Source organism: Oppia nitens, unplaced genomic scaffold (assembly GCF_028296485.1).
Source record: "Oppia nitens isolate AA-2021 unplaced genomic scaffold, nextdenovo-longstitch-racon4-pilon3 scaffold18_pilon_pilon_pilon, whole genome shotgun sequence".
NCBI classification, from domain to species: domain Eukaryota; kingdom Metazoa; phylum Arthropoda; class Arachnida; order Sarcoptiformes; family Oppiidae; genus Oppia; species Oppia nitens.
In genome coordinates this window covers 524,884-540,103 of record NW_026533197.1, presented here as the reverse complement: position 1 = coordinate 540,103, position 15,220 = coordinate 524,884, and the positions used below count along the sequence as shown (strand labels likewise).

Sequence of the window (15,220 nt, the reverse complement as noted above, 5' to 3'; positions counted from 1 at the left end):
ATATTACAAATTATCACAGTTTAATATGATATATAATTTACAATTATATGCTAAATGAGTACATAATAATAGATATATAGAAATGGGAATAAGTCTAGACTCTAGACTCTAGATTATAAGGAACCGGTAAATACATAGTTTTAATTCATAGAATCTATTAGATTAAATCAATATTATAGACATCCACTGAATATTAAACATTTATATAATAACATAAATATATTTGTCAAACAAAAACTTTCTATTTGACACACATCCCTATCCACCCACACCATACCTTCCCATCCCTATCCACCCACACCATACCTTCCCATCCCTATCCACCCACACCATACCTTCCCATCCCTATCCACCCACACCATACCTTCCCATCCCTATCCACCCACACCTCCCTACCCATCCCTACCCCTCTCATCAACAATTGATTTGGTGGTCAAGAAATTCTACGAAAGCCAAAAAAGTCACTTCACTGATAAACGACAAAAGTTTCAATTTTCAAGCAATGACTTTAGTGTCGACATTAATATCCCGGTGCCTAAGCCAATGGTCAACAGTTGCATACATGAAATTAAGTGCCAAAATGACGTCAACACTGACCAACAGTTAACGATTAAACTTAAATTGTGAAACACAATACCAGACAATCTATTTAACACTTAAAATAAATTTTATTATACTTTTTAAAAAACAAATGTATATCGAAAGGTATTTTTAAATATTTCAATGAAATTCTATGCAAAATATTTGAGTTTTGGTACTATTTATCGTAACTATGAAAGGAGGGAATATAAAATATTTTATGGGAAAATTGTAGTGATTTTATTAAGGGATTTTCCTAACTTGGAAATTGCCCCAACTCTACATACAATACATAAATTGAATGTATTGTACAATAATATTACACTTTTATAAAAATACTGTATATTTAAAAACAGTTGTCTTATTGTTTCTCATTTTAATAATAATAATAATAACAAATACTGTCTATTAAATTGCAAAATCATTGAAATTGATATTAAAAATGTTTACGAGATATCATATATAAAGTCTATAATATAATCAATTAATTAATAAATCATTTAGTTTTAAATGACATTTTGTTTTTATAATAGTAAACATTATTATATTATTAGATCATTAGTTTCGGGATTCAAATCCAAGTCAAGTCATAAGTTATTATTAAACAAAAGAAATAATCAATTGATTGCAATTAAATCAAAATTATTAATTAATTCAATTACAACATCTGTGTCGACAAACAAAATATCATCACAAGAAATGGGGGTTTGTTTTGTTGTTTAACTAATTATTAAATCCATTATTTAAATTGGTTTACATTTTTTGGTTCTCTCTCTCTCTCTCTCTCTTTCTCCAGAAAATAGCTATTCTTTTAGGATGTTTTGAAAAGAGTGACGACAAAGAAAAATATTTGCTAACAGAAAATGCCATCAAATTTGATGATACAATTGATGGCAAACTGAGTGATGCCATCAATGTGTAAGTCATATAATATGTCTTTTTATTTTTGACTAATCTTTTAATTTTTTTGTTTTTACTTTTTTGTTGTTATATCTGCTAAGTATTGGTCCACTGAAAAAAAACAAGTGTCGAGTCTTTTACGGTTTAAGTCCAAAACATCCAGTGGTGGCTGTGGTTGGTTTGGGACCAAACAATGCCGGTTATAATGATTCTGAACAGTTAGACGAAGATCGCGAAAATATCCGGTCAGCCATTGCTGTCGGTATCCGTACTTTGCGTGACTTGGGATCTATTGATCAAATCGATGTCGACGATTGCGGTGACAGTATAGCAGCAGCTGAAGGAAGTCATCTGATTCTCTATAATTATGATGAACTTAAAGGCGAATCACTAAAAAAGCCAATTATTAACTTAAATCACTTAAACGTTTACACGAATGACGACAACACAGAAGCTGGACTTAAGTGGAGTTATGGCCAAACTCTGGCCAACGGACAAAACATTACACGAAGACTAATGGAAACGCCAGCAAATCTAATGACTCCGACCAGATTCGGCAATATTGCTGTCGAAGAATTAAGCAAATTGTAATATTACCGCAAATGTTACCTTAAATTACTAATTTATAATTATTTTTTTAGAGGTGTTAAAGTTCATATCAGAGATAGGGTTTGGGCTGAAAGCCAGAAAATGGCATCTTTTTTAAGTGTAGCCAATGGTTCAGATGAACCACCAATATTTCTTGAGGTATTTGTTGTTGTTTTTTGTCTAGTTGGGGGTGGGGTATTGGGTGGGTTTAAAGTCGGATAAATCTATTAACTATTAAATAATTAATTAATAGGAATTTATTAAAATAAATATTTAAGATATTAATCTCTGTCTGTCTGTTTGTTTAACACATTTTCCCATTTATTTATAAAAATTTCTAAAAGAATTGTTTAATTATTATATTGTTAGGTTAGCCGTCTAATATAAAACTACTTAAAGAAATGTTTTTTCAATAAAAAATTTTAAATAATTATTTAGCACCGGTAGGTTAGGGGAACAGTTAGGCAACTTTTCTATAAGACAATCTAGCTGTATGGTATGAGATATAGTGCACCGGTAGGCTAGCTATCCATAAATATTGAATTGTATTGTTAGATCAAGTTTGTGGTGCGCGGGTTAAGTTAGGTTTTATTTGAATAAATAGTTGTTCATTTTTATCTCTCTATTTAGATATTTTTGATGACAGCCGTATCTCCTCCACCCACCCCCGCTCTATTCCTTATGCCCTCCACCCCTACCCTCTCTATTTAATATCTAGCCTTTATTGATATTTATAACAAATTTTCATATTTTTTGTTATTTTAAATTTTTTTTAGATGCATTACAATAACGCTCCCAATACTAAACCAATAGTATTTGTGGGCAAAGGTATTACTTTCGATAGCGGCGGCATATCATTGAAGCCATCGCTGAATATGGACAAAATGAGAGCCGATATGGGAGGTGCTGCTAATGTTTTTGGTACCATATATACATTGGCTTCTCTTAAAGCATCAGTCAATATAATTGGTAAGTATCCTAAACTAAACTAATACTACTACACACCAGTAGATTAAATTTGTTGATAAAATAATTTATTTTTAATAATTGTATAATTGATAGGTTTGACTCCATTAACTGAGAACATGCCGAGTGGAAAGGCAACAAAACCGGGAGATGTTGTGTTTGCTATGAATGGAAAAAGTATTCAAATTGATAATACCGATGCTGAGGGAAGGCTTGTATTGGCCGATGCCTTATGTTATGCACACAATTTTGAGCCGCAATTGATTCTAGATATTGCCACTCTAACTGGTGCAATGAGAGTGGCACTGGGAGCTGCAATGGTCGGTGTCTTTTCCACGTCTACTAAACACTATAATCTGTTACAAAAGTGTGGCGTCCAGACTGGCGATCGTGTTTGGCGAATGCCTATACTGTCACACTTTACCAAACAGATTACCGACAGTCCCACTGCTGACCTGAACAATATAGGTGGTGCCGGTCAGGGCGGGGCTTGTGTTGCGGCGGCCTTTCTTAAAGAGTTTGTCACTAATCAAAATTGGATGCATTTAGACATCGCTGGTGTTATGGATAACAAAGACGATGTCTCTTATTTAGGTAAAGGTATGTCTGGACGTCCGATGAGAACTTTGGTTTATTTTGCAAAAGCATTGTTCGATAATGAGTTAAATTAATTAATTAATAGATTTGATTAATAGGAACTGATTTTGTTTTTTTATAATTACCGTACATTTTATAATTTTTTTATATTCTCTTATGTGAACAAAAAAACATATTTTTTATGTGTAGGGATTAAATATTTCATTTATATAAAAAATGTATAAATAGACTAAATAAAATTGAATTTTTATTAATTTAATTTAAATATTTATTTTCATAATATCAAATGCCTTAAAAATCATGAATTGATAAAAATTTAAGTCAGGAAATACCTAAAACCTACTCAAATCTAACTTAACATTACCTGAGATAACAAATTATAAGACATCTCTCATGAGACAAGTCTTTGTTGACTACAATTTCAATGTCTTTAAAAATTTGTTATTCATTTTTCAATTTTATTTATTTTTAGTGTATTATATTACAAATTATCACAGTTTAATATGATATATAATTTACAATTATATGCTAAATGAGTAAATAATAATAGATATTAAGAAATATATTTTTAAAATGGTATGAAATGTTTAAAATATTAAATCAAGTCTTAAACTAAAAAAAATTGTAATAAAATTAAAGTACATTATAAGCAAAATATCACTTTTTTCGGCTAAACTGTTGATAACTTTTGACATCTTTGGCCAATTCGTCAATTTGTTTCATTATATTTGAATCATATCTGAAAAACAAACAAAAAACACATGAAATAATCAATAATTAGTGGACAGGTATGTGACCACCAACTCATTGCCGAGAATTGTCACATTGACAAAGGTTTGCGCCAAACATAACAGTCTGTCCATTGGATACCGATGTCGATGCGTCCAAATAAAGTCTCTTCTAAGCAACCAATGGTCGGTTATCTCCCATGACTTGCGAAGTCGATCCACTTCTTCATCAGTTAAGTCCTGATTGTAATTGCCTTCGGATGCGACCGTTATCTCATCTTTGGCCACAACAGCACTGTTTTCACTCATTATCTCAATTGACAAGTAATATCCCGTTTGATTATAAATAACTAAAAACTATCTGTATATTAGTTGATCCAAGTTATCGATGACTTTAAGAAGAAAATCAAATGAATGATATTAACAAAAATGATTATTAATTTGTCATAAAAACTAATGCTTTATAATTACCGGTAATATTGTATTATTAATACAAAAACATGTATTTATAGCATTCAAAGCAATGCAATGCCGGCTATAATATCCCTATATATTAGTCATATTCAGTGAATAACGCTATCTATAGTCACAACAAAACACATTAACTGTTGTATTGAAGGCAGCGTTGCATTCAAATAGTGTTTTAAACAAAACACGTGTTTATTAAAGCATTTATTTTTAATATTTATTTCACGTTAACTGAACACATCTTTTAATACTTGTGACCACTATTTAAGACAATTCGTATTTGTCTTTAATATCATATTTTAATTGCCATCAATCGTGTCATAAATGGGAAGACCAGGTCTTTACTAACGATATGATAAGCATTTAAAGTAATGTTTCAAACGATTTATTATAATTTTTTGGTTATATATTAGGTTTCAGTCCTCGCGGTGGAGGGTTTAGAGGTGGCGGCGGTGGCCGAGGAGGTCGTGGTGGCTTTGGAGGCCGTGGAGGTGGCGGAGGAGGAGGAGGTGATAATAGTTGTTTCAAATGTGGRCAAAGCGGACATTTTTCACGTGAGTGTCCTAACGCCAGCCAAGGAGGTGGTGGACGTGGAGGCGGCAGTGGTGGAGATAATAGTTGTTTCAAATGTGGACAAAGCGGTCACTTTTCACGCGAGTGTCCTAATGCCAGTCAAGGAGGCGGCGGTGGAGGAGGAGGTGGCGGCGGTTGTTTCAAGTGTGGACAAGACGGACATTTTTCACGAGAATGTCCGAATTCAAGCCAAGGTGGAGGACGCGGAGGTTTTCGGTAAGTTTTCTTTAAATTAAGTGATTTAAAATTAATAAATGATTTGATTAGTGGTGGCAGAGGTGGTGGCCGTGGTGGTGGTGACCGCGGAGGTCGTGGTGGCCGAGGAGGAGGTAGAGGTGGAACTCCCAGAGGTGGTCGCGGAGGTGGACGAGGCGGAGGTAGAGGTGGTAGAGGAGGAGGGGCTGGTTTTAGAGGCGGTAAAAAGGTTATGGTTGAACCACATCAACGTCTTGATGGTGTGTTCATAGCGAGAGGTAAAGAAGATGCTTTGGTGACCAAAAATATGGTTCCCGGAGATTCGGTATACGGAGAAAAAAGAGTGTCTATTGATGATGAAAACGGAAAAATTGAGTATCGCGTGTGGAATCCTTTCCGATCAAAACTGGGCGCCGCTATATTGGGAGGGGTGGAGAACATACATATCGCTCCCGGGTCTAAAGTTTTGTATTTGGGCGCCGCCTCTGGAACTACTGTCTCACATGTGTCCGATATTGTAGGTCCTGAAGGACGTGTATATGCTGTTGAATTTTCACACCGATCGGGTCGAGGTCAGCACTTTTTAATGATATTATGATTTTAGTTATTATAACATTTGTTTGGATTTGTAGACCTCTTAGGTGTAGCTCAAAAGCGTAGTAATATAGTTCCGATCATTGAAGACGCCAGACATCCACACAAGTATCGTATGGTATTGTCAATGGTTGATACGATATTTGCCGATGTGGCCCAACCAGATCAGGCCCGCATTGTTTTGCTTAATGCTCAGCACTTCCTCAAAATTGGTGGTCACGTTGTCATTTCAATTAAGGTATTTATTATAAAATATTAAATAATGATGTATTATATAATGTAATTATTTGCAAATTCAGGCCAATTGTATTGACTCTACGGCTCCGGCAGAAGCAGTGTTTGCACAGGAAGTGAATAAATTAAAATTAGAAAAAGTTAAACCCTTAGAACAGGTGACTCTTGARCCCTATGAAAGAGATCACGCTGTCGTTGTTGGTATCTATAGGTATGTATTGATTTAGTCATTACGTGTGAATTGCTATAAAAGATTAATTGTTTAAATTTGATCTGTGCTTTAGGTCCGATGTCAAGAAAGAATAGGTTAAAGTTTAAGTTTATATTATCACTCATATCTACCCAACCATCATATGTCCCATTAATTTAAAGTAATTATGACAATGGATTTTCTTAACGACGACATATGAATTATTTTATTGATAAAAAATATTTTTATTATGTATTTTGAAAATAAAAATTATCCGAAATCACAATTTTAATACTAAAATTTAAGATTAGTTTTTAAAATACATTTATAATAAGTAGTTAATGTTTTATGTAAATCAATATCATTTGATTCCGGCGTCCTTTGCCAGTGAATAAAATACTGAGTTTTCGTCGGCCAACAGGTTGTCGGGTGAATCAAATTCAGCGATTCGTCCCTCTATTGGATACAAAAGTTATATTAAATATAAGTTCATCTATAATGTCATTGTCTTACCATTCAATACAAGAACTCGAGTCGAGTCTAATATTGTATGCAATCGATGAGCTATTGTCAGTACAGTACAGTCGGCGAAAGCTTTTCTTATAGTTTGTTGAATCAATGAATCAGTTTCGAGATCGACAGCAGCGGTGGCTTCATCTAAGATGAGTACTTTGGTATGTCTTAGCAAAGCTCGTGCCAAACATATGAGTTGTCTTTGACCGACACTCAAGTTTTCTCCGCCTTCAGATACTTTGTACTCTAAAGTGGATTCAAGTGTTGAAACAAATGTTTTGAGATGYGATAACTCTAATGCTTTCCAAATGTCTTCATCGGTATATGTATTAAAAGGATCTAAATTTTGACGAATAGTTCCACTGAAGAGTACTGGATCTTGTGGTATAATTGTCAGTCGTGATCGCAATTGATGTAAACCAATGTCACTGATRTTGATGCCATCAATTGTTATGTTGCCTTCTGTGGCTTCAATTAGTCGAAAGAGAGCTAAAGTTAAAGATGACTTTCCAGCACCTGTTCGACCAACTATTCCTATCTTTTTTTTTATTTGAWAAATATATTGTAATTCTATAGTAAATTAAATTTTTGTTGAAAATCTTGTTACCCTTTCTCCAGAATTGATTTTAATACTGATTTGTTTGATAACTAAATCAAGTCCTTCCCTATATTTGGTGGAATAGTTATCGAAATCAATATTGCCATCAATAGGCCAACCACTTTGAGGCGCTGTGTCTTCTATATACCACTCGGCCTCAGTCTTTAAGTCAGTATACTCTAAGATGCGCTCCACACCAACAATGCTAAAAAATTGTCATTAAATAAAGTTACTGTAATTCTAATAGAAATATTATAAGTAAAACTATACTTAGTTTCCAAGTCGGAGAAGCAGCGGACCAACCAATTCAAATTCTGAGTCGTACTCAAAGCATATGTTATAATAAGTCCGACTTCACTCGCATCCAACTCTTCCCTATAAATGACTGCAAATAGCGCTGAGAAGAATATAATAAAATTTGCGACCATTTCTAGACGTATAGATAGCCATCGATTGGCCACAACGTTAGGAAAATAACATCTATTGTTTAAATCGAGTCCATTATCTGATTCTTTAATAAATTGTTCGTTCACACCGTCTAATTATAAATATTTTAAAAAACAGTCAAAAAATAATCATTACATTAAAACATTTATTATAATACAGGCTCTTATAGTGGTAACACCGGTCAATGTTTCACTGAAATGGGAATAAATTGGAGATTTGGTAATAGATTCCAAACGTTTTAATTGACGAGATGTTGTTATATAAAATTTCTAAATGTATTATAATATAAATATTTTATTAAAAAAAACTATATTTTGTTATTATTATTATTATTTACAAACCTGGATAAAATAGAAGATAATAGCAATTGGCAGTATTATAACCAAAAATATAGGTATCTCTAATTATAGTTTAAAATAATAATATATTAATATATTTAAACTCAAAAATAACAAAATAATTGTAGTACTCATAGATATTATAACGATTGTGGCAATTGATGAAAAAGCACAGGTGAGACAAAACCTATATAAAAATATTTAATTAAATAATTTATTGTGCTTATTAATTTTTATTTATTTTAGTTATAGTTATATTAAATTAGTGTATAATAAAAAATAAGATAAAATAAATTATGGCAACTGTATGATTGTATGCTAAAAACTATTGATAATTATTTAAAATAAAGAGTAAAACAAATCAATCGTCAATTACCTGATAGTCCCAGAAAGTGTTTGATCACAAATGTCGACATCTTTGCTAAATCGGTTTAATATCCGACCCAAAGGTGTGGTATCAAAGAAACTCATCGGTGAATGCATTATCTGTTCCAACATTTTTGAGTGCAAAAATTTGGCCGCTATTATAGTGCCTTTAGTTAATGCAAACCAACCAATTGTTACAAAAATAATTTGTAATAAACCCAACAATCCTATGAAAAATAAAGTTTATAATGTATGATATTTAATAGATATAAAAAACACATTTAAAAAGATATTTAAAAAATAACAAACCATAAAACATTAGATAAAATGAAGTCTCATGTTTTTCAGATTCAGTAGTCGCCGACCATTTTGAAAGCCAAATACTTTGAGCCGCAGTGGCCGCCTGTTGAAGAGCAAAGTTGACCACAACATTGATACACCAAAACCATGTGATGGCCTTAAAGTATCGAAAGTACACCGAATACTTGACTCTTCCAGTTTCAGCCCTTTCCACTTCAACTAACTTTGCCTTTTCATTGTTAGTCTCTTTAATTGTTCCCGACTTTGTTTTCTTTGTTTGATTTTCAACTTCTTCCTCTTTGTTTAAACTATTGGCTGAATATTGTTTAATAAGATCAGCAAAGAATCCATTATTTTTTATGAGTTCATCGAAAGTTCCAGTTTCACTGACGGCTCCGTCTTTTAATACTATTATCTTATCTGTCGACGGAAGAAATGTCAAACTATTTGTCACTAAAATTCTTGTCTTGTCTTTCAAAAATCCAGTTTTTGAATCCAATACTTCTTCAAATATATATCTACCGACGTGTGAATCGACTAATCATTAAAAAATAAGTATTATTATATAACATATTATTGATAACTTGTTTGACTAACCAGCAGACAATGGGTCGTCTAATAGATACAGATTTGAGTCGGTAAAGCACGCGCGAGCTAGACTTACACGTTGTTTTTGTCCTAAAATGTATAAATAAATTATATAATAACAACAATTGATTTAATAAGTTAATGATATTTTTTGCTTCATTTGAAACAAACCTCCGCTTAAGTTAATGCCTTTCTCTCCGATCTCAGTCTCATCCCCTCCCGGAAGGATATCCAGATCAGTCTTGAGAGCACAGACATCAATCACTTGTTTATATCTCTTTTCATCGTATCTATTGCTAAAAATTATGTTATTTTTAAGACTAGAGTTTTGAATCCAAGCCTGTTGTGGAACGTATGCTATTTTCTGTGAGGAACAGCTATAGACATGTTTTAATATTAAACAATTAATATTTTTTAATTTATTCAATTAATATAAGAAATACAATAATAATTACATGTTTACTGATCCGTCTTGTATTTCCATATCACCCAACAGTGCACTTAATAATGAACTCTTACCGGAGCCGACAGAACCAACTATTGCCACAAATGAATTCTTCTTGATTTCAATGTTAAGTCCGTGAAGTATTGTCTGGCAGTCATCGGATTCATTGATTGCTTTCTTCCAACTAAATGATCCGTTATTGACTTCAACTGCATTATTGTTATTAAACTCCCGCTGAACGTAACCACTGAGTTCGGGTGCGTTTAAAAACTTATTCAAACGCTTTACTGATACACTAGTCTATAAAATATTACAATTTGATTAATATACTGTAGTATTAAAAAAATAATTTCTTAAAATTATACCATTATTATACTTGTAATCAAATATGGTAACATTGATAACGGAAATCTCAATATATTAAAGAGTGCGAGCGATACAAATGCTTTTTGAGCGGTCAGTTCATTGTCGGGACTCATCAATACATAAATAGCAAACGTTATAAAAGACACGAAGAAAGGGGCGCACATCCAAAGACAGGCCAAAACACATCCGATATAATTAATTGTTCGCATATTTTTTAATTCTTTGTTTCTAATCTTCAGTATGTCGTCCATAAACGCCTGTTCCCAACCATAAAGTTTAAGTACTTTAATACCACTTAATATCTCATTCATAGCTTTGACTCTTTCATCTTTTAACTTCATTTGTTTAATTTGTAACTTTTTAGTAACTTTAGTTAAATATCCATTAATAGGTACCATAAATGCCATGACAGCCAATCCTCCTAATACTGAAATACCTAATTCTTGCCATAAGAAATAAACAGCTAAAACAATCTGAAGAGGTGCGGACCAAATCAAATTAATGAATTGTGCAATTTCTATGAATCTTTGCGCGTCAACTGCCATCAGATTTACTATCTCTCCAGTAGTTGATTCAGTCTTAGCGGTATTTGATAATCGCAATGACTTTCTATAAATAGCTGCCACCAAACAGGTCCTAATTCTCATACCAATAACCATCATTCGGTTGAAATAATAGTTCAATGATAAGACCTGAAACATTGTGGTCAAGAAAAGTAAAACGGCGTACAGGTATCCGTGCCATACTTCTTCATTTTTATTACTTATATATGACATTAATATACTGAATAAATAGATATATAAAAAATTAAATATAATTTTCAATAATAATATTCAATGTTTTTGATTTGATAAATAATATAACTTTTTATAATTACCTCATAAGCTGTGGACTAACAAAAGTCAACATATCATTGATAAGCTTAAAGAAAGATCCGGCAATAAAGTAAAACCAAAAGGTTTTAATAATTGTCTGCAGAATACCGACACTGAGTTTCTGTTTTTCATCAGCGATGGGTTGGTATTTGGTTTCGTCACTATTCATTGATTTGTTTAACATTTCATAATTGTTTTGTGATTCAGTTCTTTTAATACCATTAGTTTCTTCAATCACTTTAAACTGTTTCGATGGCAATTGATTATCAGTATTAACATCACTTGATTGTCGTTTAAATTTTGATTCAAATAAAAGCCAATTTTTGTTAAATATTGAAAAAATATTAATACTTTTGTCTCCGTGTCTTATCTGCCATAAGTTCTCGACTGTGAGCGGACTTTTCCAGCCCTGTATTGCCAATGATGTAAACCACGAGAAGATTAGTCGCGAAAGAAATGAAGCGCTATCTTTGGGACACTCCTCAGCCGTGTCTTCATTGATGATATGATTATTAATTTCATTAGTTTCACCACTGATTTTAATATAATTTTGTGGCAATTTATCGGCAAAACAGTAGATGAAAAATAAAATAACTGTTAGTGAATATTGAGTACAAAACAATATCTTTTCATAGAGTGGCGTTTGATGCCATTGAAAGTGGCCGTAAAGTGTCGGTGCGTTACATAAGACCGACAAAAATAAGTAAAACCAAATGACACCACTTGTATGGATACCGCCTTTTACTTGAGCCCAAAGTAAAACAAACAAAACTACCTGTTTTTAAATAAGTGTTAGATTTATGTTTTATAATATTATCTAAACTTACTGTTAATATAAAACGGACAACTGTTGCGATAACATCGGGTGCGAAAGCAATCGTKTCGTTGTCGGGATTGTCGTCATAGTGTTTGACCACAACAGCCACACATTCGGCAATTGCTATAATTACCGAAACAGTGGCCACTATTTGCCGAATTATATTATAATAATTCCAAGTAATTGTTTGACTACTTTTGATGAGCACTCGGATGAGTATTGGACAGAATATTAGTAAAAATATAAACGGAATCCAAACGGAAAGTGTTTTATTGAAGCATTCTGTGAGCTCCGGGCTATTCGTATGCCAAGTCTTATTTGAGTCCTAATTCATATAATAGTAATTCATTGTTTAAATTATAATAACAATCTTATTTTAATTATTATTTTATATAATAAATTATTTACTAATATAAACATACACACCATTAATATATTGTCGATTTTTATTTTAATTATTTATATTGTATTAAAATATTATTTTAAAATTACTTTATACTATTTTCATGTCATTTATAAGTTAAAATTTTATAATTTAATTAATTTATAATATTTCATGTAAATTACTTACTTATTGTCTTAATAAGTAAAGTAATTGTTTTATTTATTTTTGAAATATAATGTATTAAATAATTTATATTATTTTTGAAATGTGATAATAGTCTTTATAAATTATTGTTGCTAAACATAATATACAATATATCCTTTAACTATATGTCAAAATTATATGATAATTAAGTTAAATCTAAAACAAACTTCTATTTCCCGTATGGTTTATAGCATTGTATATACAGTTATGTCTTAATTAATATAAATCAGTGTTTGAAACCATAAGACACTTCATGTACTGTAGTTTTCAAGTGAATGACTTATCAAACAAATAAGTATTCATAAAGTTATAATTATTATAAAATTTAATTAATTCATTTATAAGTACTTAAAAAATTATTTATTAATATTTATAATCAATTACAAAATTATTTAATGTAATCATAATTAATTAATGACTGTATTTGAATTTATAACTTATTAGTAGGAGATATTTTATATATTTAATACAGTATTTATTTATCATATCCTATTTATCTTTAAATTTGTATTTAAATTATAATTAATTTTAAATATTGATTTAATTAATTAACATTTAAAACAAAATAACTTAAAAAATAAAAAAAAAATATTAAATTGCAAATCTCTATCTATTAAATGACATTTATATTAGATTAATATATTATTTATAATGTTTGGTAAAACAAATAAGGCGTTGTTCACATATTACGTTCGCAGTTTTTAAAAAATCTAGACCCCCTCCCCCCCTATGTTCGCAATTGTTCGCATGTAATGATATTTAAAAATTACGTTCGCATGTCCTTAACCCCCCCACCATTTAAATAGATATTTTATAAAATTATTTTCACTTTTAAAATAATCAAATAATAAAATAAATTAATATTATTCAAAAGTCATATATTTATTCAAAATTAGTTATTAAACCGTTTATCAAGGGATTAAGTTTACTCAAAATTAATCCCTTAAATTCATTCATTATTTAAATGCGAACGTTCTTATAGGCTTTACCCCCCCTCCCCCTCGTTCGCAAAAGTTCGCTTTGGCCGACCCCCCTCCCCTCAAGTGCGAACGTAATATGTGAACAACGCCTAATTGAAAATACAATTACAGTATTTCAAATAAATTTAATACTAAAAATAAATTCAAGTGAATCTCATTATAATAATCCTAAAAATAACTGTCAAAATAAACATTAAGTTATTATCATATCAGTGAATAATATCATCAAAAACATATGATATGAAAGTTAAGACAATTCAACATTTATTATATTAATAGTAAAATATGATACATTAAAATATAAATAAATTAAATATGTTTTAAAAGTTAAATATTATAAAATTTAATGACAAAATCAATACCCAAAATGTTTGTCCACAAAACTGATCCATATTTGAAGTCATTAATTGTCATCAAAAAGTCGTCAAATTATTTGCAAGACTTTTAACAAATGATTTGTTTTGATTTTTATTATTAAAAAGATTTATATAAACTATTATTTATAACAATTTGAAAGCAATTACTAGTATAAGCGGAAAAACAATTTTTTAAACAAAATTTTAAATAATAAGCGACTATTTATTAATATTATATTATCATTGATAACAATAATAATGTTCACCAATACTGTCAAAAATAGCTATAATTTAATTATTATATTTAATACAAAAATTTAATATAAAATTTCTATTGATTATCACAAATAATTACTGTACGGTATATTCAAAATGATAGCAAATTTAAAAATTGACTAAAAAATTATTTAAAATATGATATTATATATAAATTATCATTTATTTATTTTCAACATTTTCCAAAAAATCGATATTATATTACTTTATTCAATGAGACAATGCATTGGCAACCATACCATCCCTGTAGTAGTGGTGCGTCTGCGGCAATGTATGCGCACTCATAGGCACTGATATTTAGTTTTCATACAAATGTATAAAACTGCCAGCCCTTGAAAGGACCGACCAGTGATGCAATACATGTTGTAAGTGTTTTATGAAATACTGTTGAAATGCATTATTACATACAATATTATTTAATATTAAAACATACAATGTATTGCATTTTGCACTAAAATGTACTGAAAGAGCACTCTTTTAGTGCACAACATTAACACCAAAACTGGTTACCAATTCATAGATATATTTGCAGTGAGTTTGTGACCAATACTACAATACTATACAATTCAATAGTAAACTTAATTATAGATATTGCAAATCATATGATAGAGAATTTTTTTTATACAGTATTGCAATTTTAATATGATATAAACATTTATTAAATATTATACATGTAGTTTAGGAGCTTTATTTAGTAATTTCAAAAATTGTGAATAAAATTATTATATAAATTTATTTTCATTACCGGTACATA

General features: G+C 30.6%; 4 protein-coding genes across 4 annotated transcripts; 2 read left to right on the top strand and 2 right to left on the bottom strand.

Moving 5' to 3' along the window:
- The first annotated feature begins 914 nt into the window (after positions 1–914).
- LOC128965950 (cytosol aminopeptidase-like) lies at positions 915–3,817 on the top strand. Its single transcript, XM_054312739.1, has 6 exons — positions 915–1,284; positions 1,376–1,497; positions 1,581–2,066; positions 2,121–2,226; positions 2,844–3,036; positions 3,130–3,817. The coding sequence occupies exons 1-6, from the start codon at positions 1,090–1,092 to the stop codon at positions 3,702–3,704; spliced, it is 1,677 nt and encodes a 558-aa protein (XP_054168714.1). The 5' UTR covers positions 915–1,089; the 3' UTR covers positions 3,705–3,817.
- A 441-nt stretch (positions 3,818–4,258) lies between these two features.
- Positions 4,259–4,897, bottom strand: LOC128965787 (partner of xrn-2 protein 1-like). Its single transcript, XM_054312556.1, has 3 exons — positions 4,830–4,897; positions 4,435–4,750; positions 4,259–4,369 (listed from the first exon to the last, which is right to left on the bottom strand). Exons 2-3 carry the CDS (start codon positions 4,665–4,667, stop codon positions 4,288–4,290), a joined length of 315 nt encoding a protein of 104 aa, XP_054168531.1. The 5' UTR covers positions 4,668–4,750; positions 4,830–4,897; the 3' UTR covers positions 4,259–4,287.
- Positions 4,898–4,984: 87 nt separating this feature from the next.
- LOC128965786 (rRNA 2'-O-methyltransferase fibrillarin-like) lies at positions 4,985–6,900 on the top strand. The gene is made up of 6 exons (XM_054312555.1): positions 4,985–5,163; positions 5,240–5,615; positions 5,667–6,166; positions 6,227–6,426; positions 6,488–6,633; positions 6,707–6,900. Exons 1-6 carry the CDS (start codon positions 5,151–5,153, stop codon positions 6,726–6,728), a joined length of 1,257 nt encoding a protein of 418 aa, XP_054168530.1. The 5' UTR covers positions 4,985–5,150; the 3' UTR covers positions 6,729–6,900.
- On the bottom strand, positions 6,892–14,304 carry LOC128965784 (multidrug resistance-associated protein 1-like). The gene is made up of 16 exons (XM_054312554.1): positions 14,197–14,304; positions 12,276–12,590; positions 11,451–12,223; positions 10,573–11,356; positions 10,218–10,507; positions 9,934–10,139; positions 9,772–9,852; positions 9,184–9,711; positions 8,885–9,101; positions 8,640–8,695; positions 8,512–8,570; positions 8,328–8,439; positions 7,994–8,261; positions 7,733–7,928; positions 7,126–7,663; positions 6,892–7,068 (listed from the first exon to the last, which is right to left on the bottom strand). Exons 1-16 carry the CDS (start codon positions 14,236–14,238, stop codon positions 6,974–6,976), a joined length of 4,560 nt encoding a protein of 1,519 aa, XP_054168529.1. The 5' UTR covers positions 14,239–14,304; the 3' UTR covers positions 6,892–6,973.
- Between the last annotated feature and the right edge of the window lie 916 nt (positions 14,305–15,220).

Bases quoted from the DNA above. Each gene is read 5' to 3' on its own strand.
- LOC128965787 (XM_054312556.1), bottom strand. From the start codon at position 4,667: ATGAGTGAAAACAGTGCTGTTGTGGCCAAAGATGAGATAACGGTCGCA. The intron at 4,370-4,434 runs GTTGGTGGTCAC...TTTGTTTTTCAG, and splicing joins GTGACAATTCTCGGCAATGA to ATATGATTCAAATATAATGA.
- LOC128965950 (XM_054312739.1), top strand. From the start codon at position 1,090: ATGACATTTTGTTTTTATAATAGTAAACATTATTATATTATTAGATCA. The intron at 1,285-1,375 runs GTTTGTTTTGTT...CTCTTTCTCCAG, and splicing joins TATCATCACAAGAAATGGGG to AAAATAGCTATTCTTTTAGG. The intron at 2,227-2,843 runs GTATTTGTTGTT...AATTTTTTTTAG, and splicing joins AACCACCAATATTTCTTGAG to ATGCATTACAATAACGCTCC.